Genomic DNA, 24,422 nt, shown 5'->3' with positions numbered 1-24,422 from the left:
GGTCTCATAACAAGTAGCCTTCTTTCACATCTGCATGTTTCCAAACACGCAGCAACCAGCACAGAAAATGTGCGCTTTGCCACGCGTTTCAAAAATGCATGCACGCCAAACAGGCATTGCGTTGCCATTTAGTCTAAACATCTGCGTATTTCCAAACGTGTGGCATTCTACACTATGCATGTTCAGAAATGCACAGATGCAAGCGCAACTTAAATGGCAAGACAGTGTTTGTGTGATTTGCATCTTGTTTGGAAACGCGCAGAGGTGAAAGCAGCCTAACTGGTAACATAAGTGCAGCATTCATTTGCCACACAGTTTTAAACGCACGCCATAGCATGCATATTCTGTGTGGATCGCTGCACGTTTGAAAACACGCAGATGTGAAAACAGTCTACATGGCAACTCAAGCGTGTCACACTTCCATTGCTATTTGACTGGGTTTGCATCTGCGGGTTTTCAAACATGCAACGACCCCCATAGAATGTGCGTGCATTTAAAAAACATGTGGCAAACGCATGCTGCGCTTGTGTTGCTAGTTAGGCTGCGTTCACATCTGCACATTTGCAAACGTGTGGCAAATCGCAAATAGAAGTGCGTTTTGTCGTCCGTTTCTGAAACACAGCTAACGCGCGTAGAGCTTGCATTGCCATTTAGGCTGCGTTCACACCTACGCATTTCTGAACCTGCAGCAACTTGCCCAGAAAATGTGCGCTGTGGGTTTGAAAAGGCACGGTGATGTGCGGCTAATATACGATGCGCTTGCATTGCCATTTAGGCTGTGTTCGCATCTGCATTTTTCCAAACACACGACAACCTGCTCAGAAAATGCACGCTTTGCAAACACAAATTGCACTTGCATTGGCATTGTGGCGACGCAAGCATGATGCGCAATTCCAAAGTGCGCAGCAAAGTGTGCGTTTTCTGTGAGGGTTGTTACACATTTGAAAACTTGCATGTGCTGTGAATGCAGCCTAATTGTTAACAGCACCCCAATCACTGTTAGCAGACACGTGTTTTGCTGTGTGACACAAAGCCTTACAACGGCGCCAAAACGCGCACTGAAAAAAACATGTGACGCTCCACGACTAAAAAGGTTCTTGAGCTTTGGGATGTTTATCTGCGTAAGGCAGCCCATAAAAGTGACCAAGTGTTTACGCTTAAAAAAACATGAGAAGGAAAACTTGTTTTGCGTTATGCTCAGGTGTCAATGGAATGTGCTTGGGAGGAAGTTTTTAGGCAGCAAGGATTGACCAGGGTGGGGAGAAGAAGGTAAAAATAAAGAAAAAACTGATCCATCAAAGCATGACTTTCAAGCCTGCAACAGTGTGAACCGTCTGGGGCACACCATTCCAGGCGTTTTGTTTTTTTGCATTATTACATTGGTCCAGCTTAGTTAGACCAATATCAATATGCATATTCCATACCTGGCCGATCAATATATAGTAGTCACCTCTGCTACAGTGATCCCCGCTGTCTTCTGAATCCTGTGCCAAGCTGCTGCCTAGTAACCACAGAAGGTAGCTTGCTCAATATGGGTGCCATTCAGAGAAAGCTTTGCATTTTCAATGAATGCAAAGCATTCTGTGATTGGACGAGGTGTAGAGGCAGGGCAGTGACATCACAAACAAATTTGTTCATTTAGAGCAATGGTCTCCAAACAGCGGCCCTTTGCTTGCCATTATCCGGCAATTAAGGCATTCTTCTTGCCAAAGATACCAACAATGGGGCACTATTCTTCCACTGACACCAACAATGAGGCATAATTCCTTCTACTCACAACAAAAATTGGGGCACTATTCCTCCCACTGACACCAACTACAGTATTTCTCCTTCTAATACCAAAGATTAGGCATTGTCTGCTCGCTCTGGGCACAGTCCAGCCCTCCTAAAGTCTGAAGAGCCGCAGGAGGGGGGGTGGAGTGCTCACTGGGGTAACAATCGAGCGGCTCCCCAGCCGCATCGGTCATTACTGCCTGAAGGCCGACCGCCGACTCTAAAAAATGATACCGGAATGATGCCTCTAGCTTCAGGCATCACCCCGGTACAACCACTTCTTGCAGAAAGTTTGGAGACCCCTGATTTAGAGAATGCCTTGCTCTTTGTTCTGGCAGCTGCTGTGCGCTTACGAGAGTCCAGCGCATGTGCAGTTGCTCTACCCCTTTTCTCCACGCTGCCTAATCGCTCTCTGTTCAGTTTGGACTCGTATATTAAAAAACGTACCCACACTCACAGCCAAAATAGAAAGCAAGTGATGGGGTAGATCACTTCATTTGCATTGGCCCCCTCAGAATATTTAAGCATAATTTGGACCAATACTTTGTCTACACCAGGATTTGGACTGCAAATGTAGTCAACTACAGTTGACCATCTTATCACATTTATACGCCGGCAATTTTATTGTTTACATTCTGGTACGTCATCCTTCTGCTTTAATTCATTTCCTGTTTTAGAGTGACATTGCTCTGTGTCATCCTGTCACAATGTGTTTGCAGTAGACACTATAATCTTCCTTGCCAAAGTTCATTGTGCAGGCATGATCTTTCCTTTTCACCATTAGAAAGCCTGGCCTGTGCAATGAAATGTAGCTAGTGCAAGATGCATTTAGATAGGAAGTGGCTGCATAGAGCCTGGAGGGATGAGCAGCCCTAAGATACAAATACCATGGGGAAATCAATACTTTTTAAGAGGGTAAAATAACACAGCAATTGTTTGTTGCGCAGTCATTTAACCACTTAACCCGGGAATTTATTACAGTGGCACACACACTCTTTATACATGCGCTTTGCTACCGTACAACAGATGCTGGTGTGTGAAACAGATTCATGTGCATGTCAGAAACATACATGAAATTGCCTCAAAGATTGCACCAGAATTGGCAAATAGGCACTTATGAATTTGTCACACGTCTGAATTACACATACATTTTATGAATTTAGCCCAAGAGTTTATATAAATAAAATATAAAATCAGAATTGTGTCACAAACCATTACATACAAACTGTTCTTCAGTTAGGGTTTTAGATCTACTTTATCTGTGCCATGTTGTATGAAAGTGAATTTCTCTGCAGTAGCCACTATATCAGAGCTGTTTGCTGTGGTCATTATGACTGTGTAGGCTGCCTGCGATCAGTTCCAAGGTAGATGCATACGCATAAAATAGCTTAGTATGCAGGACGGGTGTCAACGCCTGTCTGAATGAACTTTTAACCACTTAGGGCTCTTTCACACACTGAGTCCGTTGGACGGACTCCGTTTTTCTCAGCGGGGGATCGATCCGCCGATCCCCCGCTGAGCAGGAGGATGACAGCTGTGTCTCCGTGCTGTGTGCGGAGACACAGCTGTCAGTTCCCCATGCATCTCTATGGGGGAAATCGGATGGGAACGGACCGTCCGTCCGTTCTCATCCGATTCCATTCGATCCAATCCGCTGGACGGATGGAAAATAGGATTTCCATCCGTCCAGATTTGACAGATCGGATTGGATGTCAGCGGACATGTCTCCGCTGACATCCGATGCCCCATAGGGATGCATGGGGGGACCGTTCAGATCCGCCAAAAAAACGGACAGGTGGATCTGAACGGTCCGCCTGTGTGAAAGTGGCCTTAAGGACCGAGCCCATTTCTGACACATGTTGTTTACAAGTTAAAATCAGTATTTATTGCTAGAAAATTACTTAGAACCCCCAAACATTATATATATATATACATATATATATATATAATATATTTTTTTTCTTTTAGCAAAGACTCTGAAGAATAAAATGGCGGTCTTTGCAATATTTTTTGTCACGCAGTATTTGCGCAGCGGTCTTTCAAACGCCATTTTTTTGGAAAAAATACATTTCACTGCATTAAAAAAAAAAAAAACAGTAAAGTTAGCCCATTTTTTTTGCATATTGTGAAAGATGATGTCTCACGCCTAGTAAATAGATACATAACATGTTATGGTTTAAAATTGCTCACACCCGCGTAATGGTGACAAACTACGGTCAATAAAAATCTTCATAGGCAACGCTTTAAACAATTTTAACGGTTACTAGTCTAGAATTGCAGAGTAGCTCCTTTTTTTAACTTTTTGCTCTGGCGATCGCAGCGATACCTCACATGTGTGGTTTGAACAGCAATTTCCGTACACGTTTTCTTTTGTGCGCGAGCTCACGGGGATGGGGGCGCTTAACATATTTTTTTTTCCCTGTTTATTTTATTTATTTTTTTAAATTTTGGCGCAGGTTTTTTTTAAAAAAAAAAAATCTGGCTTTGATTAGGACTCCAACCAGCCGGCGGACGTGCCAGCTGGTTGCTCGGGTGGAACAGGAGACCCGGGCAGAGCCGCGGGAGGGAGGGGAGCATCCCTTCCCCCTCACTGGTGTAACAATCGAGCGGCTCCCCAGCCGCATCGGCAATTATCGCCTGAAGGCCGACCGCCGACTCTAAAAAATGGTACCGGAATGATGCCTCTAACTTCAGGCATCACCCCGGTACAACCACTTCTTTCAGCTGGTTTCCGGGAAGTAGTTAAAGTGATTTGTAAAGTCTCGTTTTTTTTTTTGTTTTTCTTTTTTTTAAATAACTAACAAACCTTTTATACTTACCTGCTCTATGCAGTAGTTTTGCACAGAGTGGCCTCGATCCTCCTCTTCACGGGTCCCTCTTCTGCACTCCTGGGCCATCCTTTCTGTTGAGCTTGCTGTGGGGGCACCTGAGCCGAGTCTCAGCTCCCAGTGTCCATTCAGACACGGAAGTCGCGATCCTCCCCCCTTCTCTCTCCTGATTGGCTGAATGATTTTGATTGACAGGAACGGAAGCCAATCGTGCAGTGTTGCTGCCTCAGCCAATGAGTAGGGGAGTCCTAGGCAGCTGAGAAACTCCTGCAACATCGCTGGATAAAGATGGGGCTCAGGTAAGTATGAAGGGGGCTGCTGCACACAGAAGAATTGTTTTCTATCTTAATGCATTAAGATAAAAAAAACCTTCTGCCTTTACAAACCCCCTTAAAGAGGGTTTTTGTTTTTTCCTCAGAAGCGTCTTACTTTCTGTCCCAAATTTAAAACCGGAAGTGAGAGGAAATCCCTCTAAAGTGAGGGAATCCCTGTTTGTCACCAGAGCTAGTGTCCCCATTGGAAGATTTCTCCTCTATTACTGTTCTCTGGGGGCAAGCCAAAATTTGGGGATAGCACCGGTAGCTTACAACACCTCCAAGAGCCGTGGAACACACAGGGAGCCGGTGATGACGACACTGATATGACACCGATATGATGTGATACCTTAGGTGACATGTGAACTAGACCTAAAGAAGGAACGCATGCACCGCAAACGCATAATATCCGGGAAGTGATGTCATCACTGGCTCTCTGTGCGTTCCATGGCTCCAGGAAGCGTCCGAAGCCAGGGGCGCCATGCCGCAGAGTACACCAACCACAGCTGCCACCCAGACGTCTTGTCCTGCAGATGACTGATACACCACAGTGCTTCATGCTCTATGCCTATCATGTCTTACTTTTGTGAGTACCAGTTTACCATTTTCCATTAAAAGGCCACGCATACTACACTTAAGCTGGCCATACACTAGCCAAAAAATCAATCAAACTCATTTTCAAAAAATCGACCGTGAGAGCAGACGATCGTGCCATCATGTAATGACCTAATTTCGAACGATAAATCGTTCAATGGACTTTTTTCGTTCAGTTTGTCATATATTCCTAGGGCAAACAGTTCGGCCGAGAAACACATTAACCTTTCAATTTATCGTTCGTTCGGCAGAATTTTCCAAACTGTTCCTTCGATTTTTTGGCTCTGAAAAGTTAAAAACGATTTTCTATTTGTTCCTATTAACTGAACGAAAAATGAACGATCGGACCAAATGACAGATTTTGAACGATTTTTTGGCTAGTGTATGGCCAGCAAACCATCCAATGGCTGGTGTCATAACTGATCACATGTACAGTATCATGGCAGCTGAAAATTTAAACAGAGGCCAATATTGCAGCTTCCTTGGCTGAAAAGGATAGGAGGCTTTCATTCCACTTTAAGGGGGGCAGTAAAACTTCAGCTCAACTGCTGCCAGTGTGAACAAGCTTTAATTGCTCTACAGTGCCTGCAGTTAGTGGTCACTAAGAACTTGTTTAAAGCTCAATTAGCGCTTGTAATGAATATTTCAATACCTGAATGTTCAAAATACTGATACCAAACCTTCCTTTTTTTTTTAAAAATAAACATGTTATACTTTCCTGTGCAGTGGTTTTGCACAGAGCAGCCCCGATCCTCTTTAGGTCCGCTGCCGACACTCCTGGCTCCTCCCCTCTCATTGGCTCTCTGTGATTGACTGCAATGGGCTCCCACTGCTGCCACAGCAAATGAGGAGGGAGAGTCCCCATTCAGTCCAGGCTATTGTGAACATCGCTGGATCAAAGGAGCTCAGGTAAGTATTAGAGGGGGAGCTGCACACAGGTTTTTTTACCTTCAGCCTTTATAACCACTTTAAAGTAAATGCATAACACTTTGGATATAATTCTCTTGTGCTTGGTAAATATGAGCAAGTAAACATTTCATATTTTGCAGGTGCAGCTTTAGCCTCAGTTTCATGTTTTTTTCAGGGTTTGCTGTAACGCATGTTTACATGCAAGTGGATGGCATGAATGTCACTTGTGTGTGGGAAGGTTAATGATTAACAATAAGATGCACAGCACCTATCTATTAAAGCGGTTGTAAACCCTTTAAAAAAAAAAATTAAAAAAAAAAAACCTGCAAGACAAAGGCATAATGAGCTAGTATGCATCGCATACTAGCCCATTATGTGTAACTTACCTTAAAACGAAGCCCCGACACGGACCCCCGGACATCGCTGCGGGTGCTGCCATGATCCCTCGCAGTCTCTTCCGGGTTCGGCGACTCCGGCGCGCTGATTGGCCGGAAGAGACGCTCCGGCGCGATGATTGGCCGGAGCCGCGATGACGTCACTCCCGCGCATGCGCAGTGATTTTTCTGGCAAGCTCCGGCAAACTAATTGAAGGTCCCCCCCGGACCTTCAGAGCGCATGCGCCGCTCGCGCGAGCGGCTGCATGCAGTGTAAATATCTCCAAAACCGTGCCGGTTTAGGAGATATTATTTGTACCTACAGGTAAGCCTTATTATAGGCTTACCTGTAGGCAAAAGTGTCAAAAAGCGGGATACTACCGCTTTAACTTCATCGCTACAAAGAAAGCTGCATAGATTGTGGTTTACTATTGTGATGTGGTTTATCTGAACTGATGCTTCTGAATCACACAATGGAAGTCCATGTTATGGCTTTGCCTTTCTCCTGAGTTTGTTAGTCAACTTGCTGTGATGTTGATTCACAGCTATCAAGACTTTCTGAATAACTAATCAGGAGCAAGCATGCAGGAACTCAGGGCCAGTGCAAGGATTTTTGTCTACATAGGCAAAAGTACATTTTGCTGTCCCCTTTACCGTCCTCCCTCCAAAACAGAAGCCCTGCAGCCATTTTTACATTTTAAAATTTTTTGTTTGCATGTTTTAAAAATCATTTTAGGCCTGCATATTTCTTAAAACCCACCAATTTTTTTTTTTTTTTTTTTTAAGCAGATACCCTAGAGCACATGTGTCAAACACAAGGCTCACGGGCCGAATCCGGCCCTACGGGCCATTTCATGTGGCCCTCCAGCCATCCTCAAGACCCTGTGCTTTCTACTTTCCAGCAATGTCTCCAGCTTCCTCCCAGCAGCAGCACATGGTAGGGGTGGTGCACTGTAATGTAAGGGAGGGTGGGAGACTCAACTTCTGATGGTGGGGAGGCTCCTGACTTCTTATGTAAGGATAGGGGATGCTCTGAACATCTAGTCTTAAGCCCCGTACACACGTACCGATGGTCGGCTTACAAATGTTCCTCTTTTCTCCCCGGGATGTCGGTGTCTGCTGAAAAGTGCAAAGACAGCACAAGGACAGCACAAGAATTTTGTCCGCCGACTGCAGAAGTGATGTCATGTAATGGTTAACTTTCCCTGTGTTTTCTATTTTCTGAGCATGCCCAGTCTTGCAAATCTGCGGTCTGTCGGCCGAATTGTGTACTGACAGGCGAACAATCGTCCGTTCTGGTGTCGGCATACAAATATTTTCATGTTTGCACGAAAGACTTTTGTCCGCGGATTGTGCGCAGACATCTGTCGGAGGCACCATACTAACACGCGTACAATCGGCAGATCCTTCGTCCACCGACGTTTGTATGCCGACGATCGGTACGTGTGTACGGGCCTTTACAGATACAACTGGTTTCCGGGGACAGTCCCCGGATTGAGGACACTGTCCTCGGTCCAAGTCTGTCCCCGGTTTTGTCCCTGGATTCAGGGCCGGATTAATGTAGACAGGGCATCCCATGCTGGCTGAGAAACCGCCTGGTGGCTCAGATGCAGATGCCCCCTGCTGGATAATCTCACTGCCGCTCCTGCTGCTGTTCAGTGGATGAGAGGCAGAGCCAAAAATTGACTGTATGGAGGGCTGAGACCAGGAGGTGAGCAGATGGGGGTCTTTTTGTACACAGGGGAGGGCAGTGGAGGACAGGGGTCAGAGCTGATGAAGCTGCATGGAGAGTTTAGCTGTTGTGGGGGAAGGGCTAAGAGGTGGCTGCAGAGATAATCTGTGAGAGAAGGGTGCAGAGGTGAGCTATGGATGTGGGGGCAGAAGTGTCCTCTGTGCATAGCAAATCTCTGAACCCTGTACTCTACGCCTAACACCCTCCTGTATATTATGCAGTCCTGTGCCCAGCGCTCTGTGTATTATGCAGTCCTGTGCCCAGCGCTCTGTGTATTATGCAGTCCTGTGCCCAGCGCTCTGTGTATTATGCAGTCCTGTGCCCAGCGCCCTGTGTATTATGCAGTCCTGTGCCCAGCGCCCTGTGTATTATGTAGTCCTGTACCCAGCGTATTATGCAGCCCTGTGCCCAGCGCCCTGTGTATTATGCAGTCCTGTGCCCAGCGTATTATGTAGTCCTGTGTCCAGCGCTCTGTGTAGTACTGTGCTCAGAATGGTGGTCTGCTTCTCCTCCGAATGATTGGAGGGTCCCGGTAAATATCACGTCCGCCGGACCCGTTTATTGGCTCCCGCTGTGTTGCCGGAAGTGCGTGCCCCAGAGCAGTACAGGTACGCTGGTTTGCGTAGGAGGGTGGCTCTGCCTTGCAGGTTTCCACAAAAAAAAAAAAAAAAAAAAGCTGTTGGTTTATTTTCACTTTGAAGTGAACCTAACGGATGACTGCATGCCTTTCTGGTAGCCTGTTTATTGAAATGCCATGGTGTCACTGCTCACCGTCCTCTGCTAGCATTCACACATTTCTGGGTGTGTGACAAACACCACACCACATCACTTGCTGTGGTTTCTCTCTATTACTACAGGATATAGATGACAACCCCACTACCTATTCGTCTTTTATCCCCTCTCACCTCTCTTGCAGAGTAATTTAAAAAAAAAAAGATGCTCAACGCACAATTTGGAAATGTGAGCAGAATTGTGTAATTGTGCCCACGATTTCAAGCCGCTCAGATGTAAACAGAGCCTACAACCTCGCTTTTTTTTTTTTTATGCGCATTTTCTTGATTTTATTGGGCTGCCCTATGCATTGCCATGTTCATGGAGTTTTCAGTTGTTGTGCCAGTTGGCATATGGCAAAACCCATGTTTGCTTGCTGGGTTTGGGGTTCAATAATAAAAAAATAATGGCACAGAATGCACTATGCAGAGCCTATATCTACCCAGCCTTGTTTTCAGGAGATATGTTTTATAGACAAGTCACACAAAATTCTGACATGGTAACTTTAACCATTTTCCATCTGCGCTATAGCCGAAAGACGGCTACAGCGTGGGCGTCAATAGATGTCCTCCTGTGCCCCCTTTGTTAGTTGAGTCCTTCAGGCTCAGCTGATCACAGATTGGGGTAAAGGGGGCCTTTTACCATGTGATCAGCTGTCAGCCAATAACAGCTGATCACAGCAGTAAACAGAAGCTGGTTATTTGCTTTTTCTTCTCAGGATCAGTGTGAGGAGATAAGAAGAAAGCCAGGAACAGGCTTCTGTTACAGGGACATTGGTCCCAAACAGTGCCCACCAGTGCATCCACATCAGCGCCACCTATCAGTGCAGCCTCATCATGAGTGCCACCTATCAGTGCAGCCTCATCATGAGTGCCACCTATCAGTGCAGCCTCATCAGAGAAGGAGAAAAATTACCTGTTTGCAAAATTTTATAACAAAATATGAAAAGTTTCTGGTTTTTTTTTTTCAAAATTTTCAGTCTTTTTTTGTTTCTTTAGCAAAACATAAAAAAACCCAGTGGGAATTAAATACCACCAAAATAAATCTATATTTATGTAAAAAAAAGTGCTAAAAGCTGAAAATTGTCCTGGGCAGGAAGGGGCTGAAAGTTCCCAGTAATGAAGTGGTAAATATCCATGCACACCCCTCAGTGTCAGCCCCCCTCCCTGCAGACATGGAGAACACATGGGTAGCAGTGATGGAGAGCGGCCACTCCTCCACCCACAACAACAAACCGCCCCCTCCACGTCCCCGCTCGGTGATTGGTTTCCGTTAGGGGGGTGTGTGTTGCCCTCGTGACCTCAGAGGGAGGTGGGGGGGTGTTTATCGCACACGTGCAGATAGAGGAGGTGGGCGTGGCGTGTGATTGTGACTTGTGGTGACCGCAGGCGATGATAATGGAGGAGGAGGACAGGAATGGCATTATCCCCCGAGCCACCTCTGTGTCCAGGCTCTCCAAGGCCCTCTCCCACACCCACCTGGACCTGCTGGAACAAGAAGCTATGGCCGGCTGTACGCTGCAGTCCTCAGGCGCTGTCACCCCGCGGGTGGCACAGAGCTCCCGCAAGAGGAAGCTGTCCAAGAGCCAGAGCCTGTCCGGATCCCAGGAGAGCCTGAACTGCCTGGCTAGCGAGGCGAGAGTGCTGGTGGTGAACACCGGGGGGACCATCGGCATGATGTACCAGAATGAAGGTGACTATTGTCTAGGGGGGGGGGGATCATATGTGATCATGTACCCGGCATAGATCCCATCACTGATCGCCTGCAGACAGGAGATCCCATCGCCTGCAGACAGGAGATCCCATCGCCTGCAGACAGGAGATCCCATCGCCTGCAGACAGGAGATCCCATCGCCTGCAGACAGGAGATCCCATCGCCTGCAGACAGGAGATCCCATCGCCTGCAGACAGGAGATCCCATCGCCTGCAGACAGGAGATCCCATCGCCGACCGCCTGCGGACGGAGGAGATCCCTTCGCCGACCGCCTGCGGACGGAGGAGATCCCTTCGCCGACCGCCTGCGGACGGAGGAGATCCCTTCGCCGACCGCCTGCGGACGGAGGAGATCCCTTCGCCGACCTCCTGCGGACGGAGGAGATCCCTTCGCCGACCTCCTGCGGACGGAGGAGATCCCTTCGCCGACCTCCTGCGGACGGAGGAGATCCCTTCGCCGACCTCCTGCGGACGGAGGAGATCCCTTCGCCGACCTCCTGCGGACGGAGGAGATCCCTTCGCCGACCGCCTGCGGACGGAGGAGATCCCTTCGCCGACCGCCTGCGGACGGAGGAGATCCCTTTCGCCTGCGGACGGAGGGTATCCCTTCGCCGACCGCCTGCGGACGGAGGAGATCCCTTTCGCCTGCGGACGGAGGAGATCCCTTTCGCCTGAGGACGGAGGAGATCCCTTTCGCCTGAGGACGGAGGAGATCCCTTTCGCCTGAGGACAGAGGAGATCCCTTTCGCCTGAGGACGGAGGAGATCCCTTTCGCCTGAGGACGGAGGAGATCCCTTTCGCCTGCGGACGGAGGAGATCCCTTTCGCCTGCGGACGGAGGAGATCCCTTTCGCCTGCGGACGGAGGAGATCCCTTTCGCCTGCGGACGGAGGAGATCCCTTTCGCCTGCGGACGGAGGAGATCCCTTCGCTGACCTCCTGCGGACGGAGGAGATCCCTTCGCTGACCTCCTGCGGACGGAGGAGATCCCTTCGCCGACCGCCTGCGGACGGAGGAGATCCCTTCACCGACCGCCTGCGGACGGAGGAGATCCCTTTCGCCTGCGGACGGAGGGTATCCCTTCGCCGACCGCCTGCGGACAGCGGAGATCCCTTCGCCGACCGCCTGAGGATGGAGGAGATCCCTTTCGCCTGAGGACGGAGGAGATCCCTTTCGCCTGCGGACGGAGGAGATCCCTTTCGCCTGCGGACGGAGGAGATCCCTTTCGCCTGCGGACGGAGGAGATCCCTTTCGCCTGCGGACGGAGGAGATCCCTTTCGCCTGCGGACGGAGGAGATCCCTTCGCCGACCGCCTGCGGACGGAGGAGATCCCTTCGCCGACCGCCTGCGGACGGAGGAGATCCCTTTCGCCTGAGGATGGAGGAGATCCCTTCGCCGACCGCCTGCGGACGGAGGAGATCCCTTCGCCGACCGCCTGCGGACGGAGGAGATCCCTTCGCCGACCGCCTGCGGACGGAGGAGATCCCTTTCGCCTGCGGACGGAGGGTATCCCTTCGCCGACCGCCTGCGGACAGCGGAGATCCCTTTCGCCGACCGCCTGCGGACGGAGGAGATCCCTTTCGCCTGAGGATGGAGGAGATCCCTTTCGCCTGAGGACGGAGGAGATCCCTTTCGCCTGAGGACGGAGGAGATCCCTTTCGCCTGCGGACGGAGGAGATCCCTTCGCCGACCTCCTGCGGACGGAGGAGATCCCTTCGCCGACCTCCTGCGGACGGAGGAGATCCCTTTCGCCTGAGGACGGAGGAGATCCCATCGCCGACCGCCTGCGGACGGAGGAGAGGAAATCCATACTCTGATCAGTATCTCTATCTTTTGTTTGTACAAATGATCAGTATGGGGATCTCTTAGGCCCCTTTCACACTTGCTGCAATTTTTTCCCAGGATTTGGACTGGATTGAAGCAATGCCTGTGTAATTTCGAGGTCTGTGGTCCTCAAAATGCATTAAAGTCGGACCAAATTTGTGCACTACTTTGAAGTGGTTGAGACTTGAAGTCGCACAGATATGAACGGTACTCATTGGAAATCGTGGGGTACAACTTGTCATGGGACTTTGCAGTCCCAAGTGGCAGAAGTGGGACAAGTGTGAAACAGTGTTAATTTTGGCAGCAAATTTCAATTTAGTTTTAGTCTTAGGACTAAAATGGCATTTTAGTTTTAGTCCTATTTTAGTCTTCTGCAAGTGTTTTAGTTTTAGTCGTATTTAGTCAACTAAAACTCCAGTACATTTTAGTCGACTAAAACTCATTTTAGTCATCTAAATTGTCATGGTCAGGTCAGAGAGGAGACCTGTAATGCTGCTGCCTGCAGTCAGTGCAGTGAGTGCACACAGTGCTGCTCAGATTGCTGGATGGGGGTCTCAGGTTTAAGGGAGGTCTCTGGTCTGACTTTGAACTGAAGTTGTTGAACAGGATGGGCCGGGCAGGCCTCAGCGGCCTATATGCACGCACACAGTCCTGGATGGATGGCGGAATCGGATGCCAGTGGTGACTGGTGAGTGGTCTGAGGGGACTCAGGGAGGCAGTAATAGCTGGCCTGGCTGTTAACTCACAGTGGGTGCTCTGCTCTGGATGTGGTGGTGGCCGGGTGCCAGTGCCGTGTAATGAGTCGGGCCTGGCGTGTCTGGCTGTAGTGCTGCAACTGCAGTGCTCTGGCGAGGTCAGGTGACTTGGGTCGAGTCGACTCTCTTGTAGTAGTCCACTCCTCACGTCGGACGTCACGGGGCACGCCACGCCAGACGCCACACAGGCGGAGCTCCGTGAAAACCGGAAGTTGGGTAAACGTCCCTGCCTCACATTCTCGTTTCGTTTTCGTTCATTAACCAAAACGGATTTGATTTTCGTCATAGTTGTCGTCATTTGACGAAAATGTGCTGTACTTTACGTCTCGTTTTCGTCAGTTGAAAAATGCCGGTGACAAAAGCGGTGACGTAAAAGGTTTTCGTTGACAAAATTACCACTGCTGTAAACTCCATTGGCTGTAATGCACATATTACCTGAATATATTACCAATTAAATATTAGGGAAAAATATAAGAAAAGCCTTTTTCTTAATTGTTTAGTTTTCAGCAGCTTAGTAGATGCTCCTTACTTATGCGTATGCGGTGGTGCAATACATGTTTAAACTTTAATGTGCTATTATTACAGGCTCTGGATGGAATTGTGTTGCCGATATAGAAATGGCCAGCAGAGGAGTGGAAATTTTGATGATGTCAATTTTTATTTAGTTATAGTCTTATGACTAAAATGCCATTTTAGTTTTAGTCGTATTTTAGTCATCTAAATTGTTTTAGTAGTATTTTAGTCGACTAAAATTGTGTTAATTTAGTCAACGAAAACGTTTTAGTCGACGAAATTAACACTGGTGTGAAAGGGGCCTTATAATAGATGATCAGTATGGGGATCTTTTATAATATCCGATGATCAGGATCTCCTGTCCATATTTCTCGTACTTGTATAGTGCTGACAATTTTACGCTTTAAGTATGTATTGTACATTTATATCAGTCCTTGCTCTCAAAGAGCAGCAGCTTACAATCTAAGATCAGTAAAGTAATGCTCTAGGTGAGTGACCGACTTTCACACGTTGTGAAATGGATCCCAGGGTGCTGCACAGCTCGTCTGTGAGATTCAGTAAAATGCACAAATCCGGAATATTGCTGCACTCCTTGGTGTCTTTATTGAAGCATTAAAATGACATCACAGGTATGACAGGAACATTAAAAGGTGACGCGTTTTGCACAAAGTTCAGCGCTTACTTAAACCCCATGAGGCGCGAAACACGTCACCTTTAAAGTGGTAGTAAACTGCGGCAGTGTTAAAAAAAAAAAAAAAAATCCCTCTAAGGCAATTGCATAATGTGCTAGTATATGTTGCATAATAGCACATTATGAAATATTTATACTACAGCGACACCTTCCAGCGGCGTGCTGTCACTACAGAGGCTAATCTCTTTCCCCAGTCTTACTTCTGGGTTTGCGGGCTCCGGTGCTGTGAGCGCCCGGAGCCACGATGACGCCACTCCTGCACATGTGCGCGCGGGAGCCCTCCGTTCCAACATGGTATGCCGGACTTTCAGAGTGCATGCACCTGTGATTGGGAGATGTTTATTTTACCTACAGGTAAGATTTAATATAGGCTTATCTGTAGGTAGAAATCACAAAGTGGACTTTACTACCACTTTAATGCTCCTGTCATACCTGTGATGTCATTTTAATGCTTCCATAAAGATAATAAAGAGTGCAACAATATTACAGATTTGTGCATGTTACCAGATCCTTATCTCACATGATTATATACACATACCAGGGCCAATTTAACCAACCAGCAAGTCTATGGAATGTTGGGGGAACATGCAAACTTCAAGCAGGTAGTTCCATGTTTTGGGTTCAAGCTGATGACCCTAGTGATGCCAGGTGGAAGTGCTAACCGCTTAGCCACTGTGCTGCTGTATAGATAATCAGTATTGGAATCTCCTGTCTCTACAATATGATCAATATCAGAATCTTTTGTATTTACAGATTATCAGTATCAGGAGCTTTTGTACTATCAGATCAGTATTGGAGTCTGTACAGAAGATCAGTATATGGGGGATTGTTTTGTATTATCAGATCATCAATATTGAGATGTCTAGAGAATCATCTGATCATACAAGAGATCCCAATATTGATCATCTCTACAGGCTGGAGATCCCAGTTCTGATCATCTGATTGCACAGACAAGAGATCCCAACTGATCTTCTGATTTTGAATCTTGTTCTGCAGACAGTTTGATCAATAAAGTAATTTTATTTTGGGTTCTGGGTCTTCTGATTGATGTCGTCATAGTACATTGTCTGTGCAATGTAATTTAATTTTTTTTTTTTTTTTTAACCAGTAAAAAAACATCTTTGTAGATTAGAAAATATTAGGCTGCTTTCACACGATCGGACCAATTAGGTCCACCTGAGAAACAGACAACCTATTTTCTTCTTTGGGGAGGCGGATGTTAGCGGTGTCCGGACACCAGTCTGCCTTCCGATCCAACAAGATCTGCTGAAAACAAGACGGGTGGCGATACATTCGCCATCCGCCCAGTGAGTGGCATCGGATGAAAATGGACATATTGTCCGATTTCATCCGATCTACCCATAGAGGAGAGCGGGGCTCTGACAGGTCCATCTCTGCACAGTGAGTAGAGACGGACTTGTCATCCGCCTGCTCAGTGGGGATCAATGGGGCAATCCCTGCTGAGCTCGCGGAGTCCGCCTCATGAAAAAGGACCTTATGGTTAGAAGAAGTTTGCCATAAGTTACAAAGTATCTGTTAGAGCCCCACTCTAGGCAGGAGAAAACCATCACCCTGGTAGTGGGGTCGCCCTGCACTGCATACGTTAGGAGCTAATTCCTTTTGCAGAAAAAATAATACATGTGCTCCTATTGAGGGAAAAGGTACATTTATTAATGTTTTGCATTGGAGTCTGCAAAGCATGGCAGCCACCAACAGTAAATAGACTTCCTCCAGCCCACAGACACTGACCTTCTGTTTCAGGGTTGAAGGAAGAGGCTTTTTGCAGCAACAAAAGCAGGATTAACTTTTTTTTCCCCTTTTTAGTTTTGGATAGGTTGTGAACTGGTTAGACCAGTGATGGTGAACCTTGCCACCCCAGATGTTTTGGAACAAAATTTCCCATGATGCACAACTACACTGCAGAGTGCAATGAGCATCATGGGAAATATAGTTCCAAAACATCTGGGGTGCCAAGGTTCGCCATCACTGGGTTAGACATTCTATCAATGTTTTTAATGCGGTGTCCTCACCCCTCTGTGTGTCCTGGTGATCATTGTTTTTCCCTCGCCTCTTTTTCATGGGACAGCTTTCTCCTAACATCAAAGGGGACACCTGATTTCCTAACTGTGAGCTTTGTAGGAACCTTCTGTTGGATCTCTTAGACAGAAAGTGAAGGGGAATTTCCCCAATGATACAGACAGAAAAACTGACCTGGCTGGAGTTTTAGCCCCCTGCCTACTAAAGTTATGCCTATTATGTACTTTAACCGGTTGCCGACCGCCGCACGACTATTTACTGCGGCGGTCAGCCCCTGCCAGGCAAAGTAACGTAGATCTACGTGACTTGCCTTTCACTTCCTTGTAAACCAATAGCGGGCGAGCGCGCGCCCATGGAGGCGTGCGCCCGACGCGGCTCGTTCACAGGGAAGTCAGTGCGTGTGACCGGCGGACCCGATGTCCGCCGGTCACTCGCCGATCGTCGGTGCAGAGGGAGAAAGTCAGGCGGCTGATGTAAACAAGCCGCCTGTCATTCTCCCCTGTGTAGAAACAGTGATCATACGGTTCTACTATGTAGGACCGTTGATCACTGTTCCTACACTAGTTGCCACAGCCAATCACAGTAAAAAGCACGCCCCTAGGGACACACTTAACCCCTCCCTCCCCAATAAAGTTAACCCCTTCCCTGCCGGTGTCATTTTGCAGTAACAGTGCATATGTATAGCACTGATTACTGCAGTAATGTCACTGGTAACCCCAAAAGTGTCAAAAATGTCAGTCAAGGGTCTGATCTGTCCGCCGCAATGTGGCAGTACCGCAAAAAAAAACGCAGATCGACGCCATTATGCGTTTAAAAAAAAAAAAACACAAAAAATGACCGAAATCTTTCCCTTAGTTAGTAAACGCAATAACTTTTGCGCAAACCAATCAAAATACGCTTTTTGCATTTTTTTTTTACCAAACGTATGTAGCAGAAAACAAATTGGCCAAAAATGTTAAAAAATTTAGATTTTTACATTTTTTTTTTTTTTTTTTTGGGGGGGAATTTCATATAAAAAAAATGTGAAAAATATTGTTATTTTTTCAAAATTTATGCTCTTTTTTTTTTTTTTTTTTTTTTTTTTTTTTTGTTTATAGCGCAAAAAGTAAAAATCGCACAGGTGATCAAATACCACCAAAAGAAAGCTCTGTTTGTGGGGGGAAAAAAGGGCGGCAAATTTGTTTAGGTACAGCGTCGCATGACCGCGCAATTGTCCGTTAAAGTCACGCAGTAAAAAATCGCAAAAAAAACCCTGGTCAGGAAGGGGGGTAAAATCTTCCGGGGCTTAAGTGGTTAAAGTATATCCCTAAGGGGAGAGGTTTTCAGTTGCCCTTCCTGATGTCATGGTTTAAGATAGATGTGCTGGAAACAGAACAGCACTATGTTTCTGGAAGAATCGACTGGTATTTTTTTATTTTTTTTGCTTTAATTATACAGATAAAACAAGGAATTTTCATTTTGGTATACGTAAAAGAGCAAATGTAAGCAATTTGGAGAAGCTCCTTGGAGTTTACATACTTCAAGCCTGGGTTCACACTTACCTGATGCGGGAAGCAGCGCAATTCTAGTGCAGGTTCCTGCATTGCATCTCTCCGCAGGCAGTTCACACTGCCCTCTGTGAACCATTGTGGGTGTTAATACAAAGTTAATGACCCCACAGATCGGTTCGCAGTGAGAACTGTGAATTCGGACAGGAATCGGATCGCATGCGATCTGAATCCAGTGCGGGGGGGGGGGGGGGGGAGATTCCTGCACTTTTTTTTTTTTTTTATCGTATGAATCCAATGCGAGTTCAGCCATTCAACTGTATGGTGAATTTGCATTGCACAGACCTCTGCATGTGATCAAAGCAATGTGGTGGGAATCGCATGCAATGTCTGATATCGCAGTACCGTGAACCCAGGCAAAGTCCTTTTTTATTTTAATCTATTTGGTGTCCTTTTGTGTCCAGTGAATTGGTAGATGCTGTACCTTGTTTGGAAGAGACAGACTGATAAATATGCAGCACCCGGCGAGACCATGTTTATCATGGGAAGACTGACTCTGCCACAGCTTTGTTATGCTAACTCCTCTCAGCCACTTTGTTGTAAATGTTGTTTACAAATCGTGTTTGGTTTTTGTTTTTTTCTCCCTCTTATGAAATTTCACTTGGTGGGTCACATTATTTTAAGCTGGATAAATACGGTCCGAATACCCAATACTCGCGGGGGGGGGGGGGGGGGGTTCCAAAAACAACGCCACAGTGGGAGAGATTGCAGCACTAAGGCCCCTTTCACACTTGTACGACTCCAAAGTTGCGCTGACTTTGGAGTGCAACTTGGACTTTGGCTTTGACCAGTGTTATTGGACAACTGTTGCACACAAGTTGCATTGTATAACATTCAGGTGTGACTTTCCTGCAAATTCTGAGGCTTAACATTGAAGTCTATGGCCCTCAAATTGCATGAAAGTCGGACCAAAGTAGGGCATGAACTACCTTGAAGTTGCTGCAACTTTAAATTGTGTGTATATAAATGGTTATCATTGGAAAACATGGGGAACGACCTGTCGTGCAACTCTGATGTCCAAAGTTGCATGACCAGTTGCACAAGTGTGAAAGGGGCCTTACTCGCTTAAGTTAATTAGTGGGCTGAACGGGGGGAAAAAAGATTTCTTCGTCAATGTGGATGCAAGAATCCCCACTGTCGAGAAATTGCTTTCTGACAACAGGGACTCTGCTACACTGATCAGTACTGAAGCTGATTGGCTGCAAGACACTGATCGATTAAGGTTTTCCAGCAGTCCTATTCAACAACCTTATCTAACAACTGGCTTCTGTCTAACAGGGAGGGCTAAACACAGATTGAAATTTGTCCAGTCCCTGCTGTACCAGCCAATCTTCGATCTGTGTATACTCAACTGAAGGGCTCTTTCACACGGCTGCTCCGATTTCTTCTTCTGCTTCTTTTTCACAGACACGGGCGACACTTGTGTTATCCGCTCCGTATGTCCGCATATCATCCCATCCGTTTGCGGATGATATACGGACATAATGTATGTCTATGGGGATTGCGGATGTCAGCGGATGACACCGCTGACATCCGATTTTGCATCCGTTACGTTTTTTTAACGGAAGAAAAATAGGGTTCTGTTCCGTTCCAAAAAACGGAACAGAACTGAAAGGACACAAATCGGATGTCAGCGGATGGTCATCCGCAATCCCTTTTGACATGCATTATGTCCGTATATCATCCGCAAACGGATGGGGTGATATACGGACATACGGAACGCCCATGTGAAAGAGCTCTAAGATGAACATAAAGGTAAACCGTGCCTTGCGTTATAACCTAAAAAGTAGCATGGAGAGAGAAGCGTCAGCTGTTAACTCTTGTGTTCAGCAACCGCTGCTTAATACTTGAACAATTCCAGCATCATATTGGATGTCGGCACTAGTGCTGTTAGGCTGAGAATTATAGGACTGGCTCCTTTGACTAAAGTCGTTTCAAGGATTCAGCTCACTGCAAGGTAAACCATAGAGACTGACTTGGGGAGTCAACCCCTAGAACATTTAGAAGATGGTATGTGATGGTACCCCTAGACACCACAATAATCCAGTGTACATTCTGACATTGTGGTATATGAGCACCTGCAATGTTCTAATTACCCACGAGTCATTCATTCATTCTTACAAGTTCTGAGCGGAATTACATCATTGAGAAGCTCAGAGTTGCTCCGCAGGAAAATGTTTACCCCCCTACTGTGCTCCCTCTAGTCTTGCATATAAACACATTCATTCTATTGTATTCGCTACCATTGTTGTCTTGCAGTATTTTGGATGCATTGTTTGTGTCTCAGAGAGCACATTTTCAGAAAGAACTATCAGTGAATCTTCAAGTTAAGGTTCTTCTTGTAAGATAAGTAAAACTGCTGGATCGGCAGCAGTGTCTCAGCACCTCCCTAATTCATCCTACTTCACCTCTTCTTTTCTTTTTTGTTGTTTGTGTTGCAGTCAGAGCAATGTAGAATGTAAAATAGCTTGTTAGCAGGCTGGAGCTAGAGTAGAGCTGTTTGGCTGAGATTCCTGAAGGTAACTGGAAACATGAGAATGTTAGTTTTAGTGTTGCATCGGTTTTTACAATTTCTGTTCTGGTTAAATTTGGAACTCAATTGCTCTCTTGGAAAACCAGTTGTAAATAAGTTTCCCTTACCACTGGGTCCTAACCGGCTAGCTACATTCTATTTTACTTATGGAGTCATTCACATGGGCTTATTCATCTCTACGCCCGTGTGGAGGGGCCATCTTCAGATATGCAGGATGCACAGGTCTTCGTGCAGACAGCCTGTTCTAATCAATGACCGGTTGCATCAGTCTGCACTAATGGCACTTTTCCACTGCAAGTACTGGCTCGGCTATACTCGGCCCTGCGTGACCCGGTTTGCTTTTCCACTGCTGGTACCGCATGGTACGGTGTTGGAACGGTTCGGTACGGTATGGTTTGCTTTTCCACTAAAGTAGTACTAAAGTTAAGTGGGTGGGATTCTCTGACCAATCAGTGGCTAGTAGTGACTGCATGCAAAGGATTGTGGGATATGGTACCGGGTATGGTACCTCTTGGAACCACAATCGAGTAGGTACTGTTTTTGAGAGCCGTACCGTTCGGTGCCATGCAGTGGAAAAGCGCCACCGTACCGTACCGAACCGTTCCTACACCGTACCATGCGGTACCAGCAGTGGAAAAGCACAAAAGCGAGCCGAACCGTTCGGTTCCATGCAGTGGAAAAGCGCCATAACATCCTGGAGTGAACAGTATCTCACAAAAGTGAGAACACTTCCTTTAAGCTAAAGCCATCGCTCCCCTCATAGAGCTTGTTATGCTAGTTTGTATGGCTCATCATGAAGAATTGGAAATTTCTTCAAGGCCTTAACAATGGCTTGTACAAAGAAACACAGTGGAAACAAAAGATTTTCTCGTCTCTGGTCCACGTGCAGTATCTAGGGTGAATTCACACCTGCGAATGCACCTGTACTCCAATTGGATGCAAGAACCCCAGCAGGGGTCATGCAGCTCTTACTTGCGAATGCGGAGGTGAGGGGGCAAGTGTGAGTGTCTGCTGGAACAGAAATTGAGGCATCTGTAGGCTGTCGAGGCCCGAGAGTAATTAACCCGGGAAAACTGGAAGAGCCCAGTTCTTGATTTGAGTGTCTCTCTTCGGGAGAGCTCCTTGACCTAGTATTCGATAGTCGGCTTCGGCTGACCTAGAAGAATAAAGTCTGCCAGGCTTTTTCGCTAGGTAGATAGTTGGAACCCTATGTCCCTGTCAGAGGAGCCTTGCACCCCGGGGGATCAGGGAGAGGTCTTACCCCTTAGGGGGTGGACAAAGCTCACTCTTAAATAGTCTTAGTCAGTTAGCCAATCAAGAGAGAGAGGGGGCGGGGCCAAACAGCAGCTCCGTGTCTGAATAGACACACACAGCTGCATCTCAGCTTGGGTGCCCCCATAGCAAGCTGCTTGCTGTGGGGGCACTCAATAGGAGGGAGGGGCCAGGAGCAGCGAAGAGGGACCCGAGAAGGAGGATTCAGGCTTCTCTGTTTAAAACCAACTGCAAAGAGAAGGTAAGTAGAACATGTTTTTATTTTTTTTTTAAAAAGAGAGAGACTTTACAATCACTTTAAACTAAAGCTGCAATTTTTTTTGTCAATTTATTATAAAAATGACATTCAGTTTTTTAAACAAATTACTTAAGGCTACATTCACACCTGAGCGTAGCGTTTTTCGCGCGTTTTTTACCGCGATTTTACCGCGTTTTTTACCGCGATTTTTGTGCAGGCGTTTTTAGATTGAATAGAGATCAATGGAAAACGCCTGTAATCTTCCCAAAAAGAAGCTCATGTACTTTTTTGAGCGTTGGGCGTTTTGTATACAGCGTCAAAACGCTCAGATGTGAACAGGGGCCATTGAAATGAATAGGATTTGTCTTGTTGGGCGTTTTGAGAGCTGATCCTAGAGCAGAAAAACGCCCCAAAACGCCTAGATGTGAACGGAGCCTAAGGCTTTATGGGCTACAAGATTTGTGTGGAAATAATTTTGCTATTTGAAGTGGTTAAATAGTAATTGCATAAATGGCCACATCAAAACTTGGTCTGGTCACCCCTCTTACACAAACATTTTTTTTTTTTTTCCCCTCACCTTGATAGTGTGCTTTTTCATGAGATGCAACCTATGATAGTTTTGTTAATCATTTAAACCCGTTACTCTCTACAGATTGTGTTTGGCACATTCTTATCAGTTTTTGTGATAGGACTCTGATAGGACTTTGCAAAATATTTGTTGAGTTTAGATTAGTTATCATGAATGGCAGAATGTTGGCACTTGCTTAAATATGTAGCCAACAACATGATTTTTACCAGACTATTTTGTAGTGCAAGCCATGATTGCAGCGTAGATTGCAGCGTATGTCTACATTTTCAGCACTGCCTGTCACCCGAGGGCCACGTGTTAAACATAAATAAAAGACAACAAAAATGTATGTGGGCAGGTACATGTGTACACTCCCACAGTGCAATGTTCGAGCAGACAGGCTCCTAGCCCCACATGGAGATGAGGGAGGCGAGGCAAGCAGAGCATGCTGCAAATACTGACTTTCTGAAAATCCATATTTTAATAGATGTTCAGGCATTTCCAAAGGCAGTGGGCAGTGCTTAAAAAGATAGCAGGTGTATGATAAACCAGCCAAAATAGGAATAAAGCTCTATATCTGTTGTATAAGTTAACTACCTATCAGAGGCGAAACTAGAAACTTCAGGACCCCGGTGCAAGAAACCACGAAAGCCACCCCCCCCCCCCCCAGACCCCTGCCTGGGGCCCTTCCCTTCAAGCCCGGGGCTCTTCCCACTGATCCTGGGGCCCTTTACTCTCGTTGCGGGGCCCATTATTACGGTCCCACAGCGGACCCTTTCACAAGTTCTGCAGTGGGCCCCCTTCCTGCCATCTTGGAGCCTCCCCACGGTGGTGGAATGCCAGGGCCCAGTCGCAAGTGTGACCTTTGCGATCCTGGAAGTTCACCCACTGATGTCAGTAGATTTTATTTTTTGTTATTTTGATTGTATTATTTTTTATCATTTTATTTTATTTTTACAATGTCACTGACCCCTGTAGTTACGTCCCTGCTACCTGTTACATTACCAATAGGTGAGAAAACTGAGATGTCGCCTCGGTACTTTTGTTTTTAGACTTTTAGAAAGCTGTGTGTGTTGTGTGTTATTTTATTTATTTTTTTTTACATCTGAGGCTCCGTTCACATCTAGGCGTTTTGGGGCGTTTTTGGGGCGTTTTTCTGCTCTAGGATCAGCTCTCAAAACGCCCAACAAGACAAATCCTATTCATTTCAATGGCCCCTGTTCACATCTGAGCGTTTTGACGCTGTTTACAAAACGCCCAACGCTCAAAAAAGTACATGAGCTTCTTTTTGGGCAGATTACAGGCGTTTTCCATTGATCTCTATTCAATCTAAAAACGCCTGCACAAAAATCGCGGTAAAATCGCGGTAAAAAACCGCGCGAAAAACGCTACGCTCAGGTGTGAATGTAGCCTAAATGTGATGAACCTAAGAGCCGGTT

At 46.6% G+C, this 24,422-nt stretch overlaps 1 protein-coding gene across 1 annotated transcript in view; it reads left to right on the top strand.

Annotated features, from left to right (window-relative positions):
• Positions 1-10,609: 10,609 nt before the first annotated feature.
• Positions 10,610-24,422, top strand: part of ASPG (asparaginase) — a 137,058-nt gene continuing 123,245 nt past the window's right edge. The window contains exon 1 of the mRNA XM_082275481.1: positions 10,610-10,987. Within this exon, the coding sequence (XP_082131607.1) occupies positions 10,687-10,987 (301 nt within the window). The 5' untranslated portion in view covers positions 10,610-10,686. The remainder of the gene's footprint in view (positions 10,988-24,422) is intronic.

This window comes from Pelophylax lessonae (assembly GCF_965119305.1).
Source record: "Pelophylax lessonae genome assembly, chromosome: 13".
In the NCBI taxonomy this organism is placed as follows: Eukaryota; Metazoa; Chordata; class Amphibia; order Anura; family Ranidae; genus Pelophylax; species Pelophylax lessonae.
The sequence above is the reverse complement of the archived record's forward strand: the minus strand, read 5'-3'. Positions and strand labels throughout refer to the sequence as shown.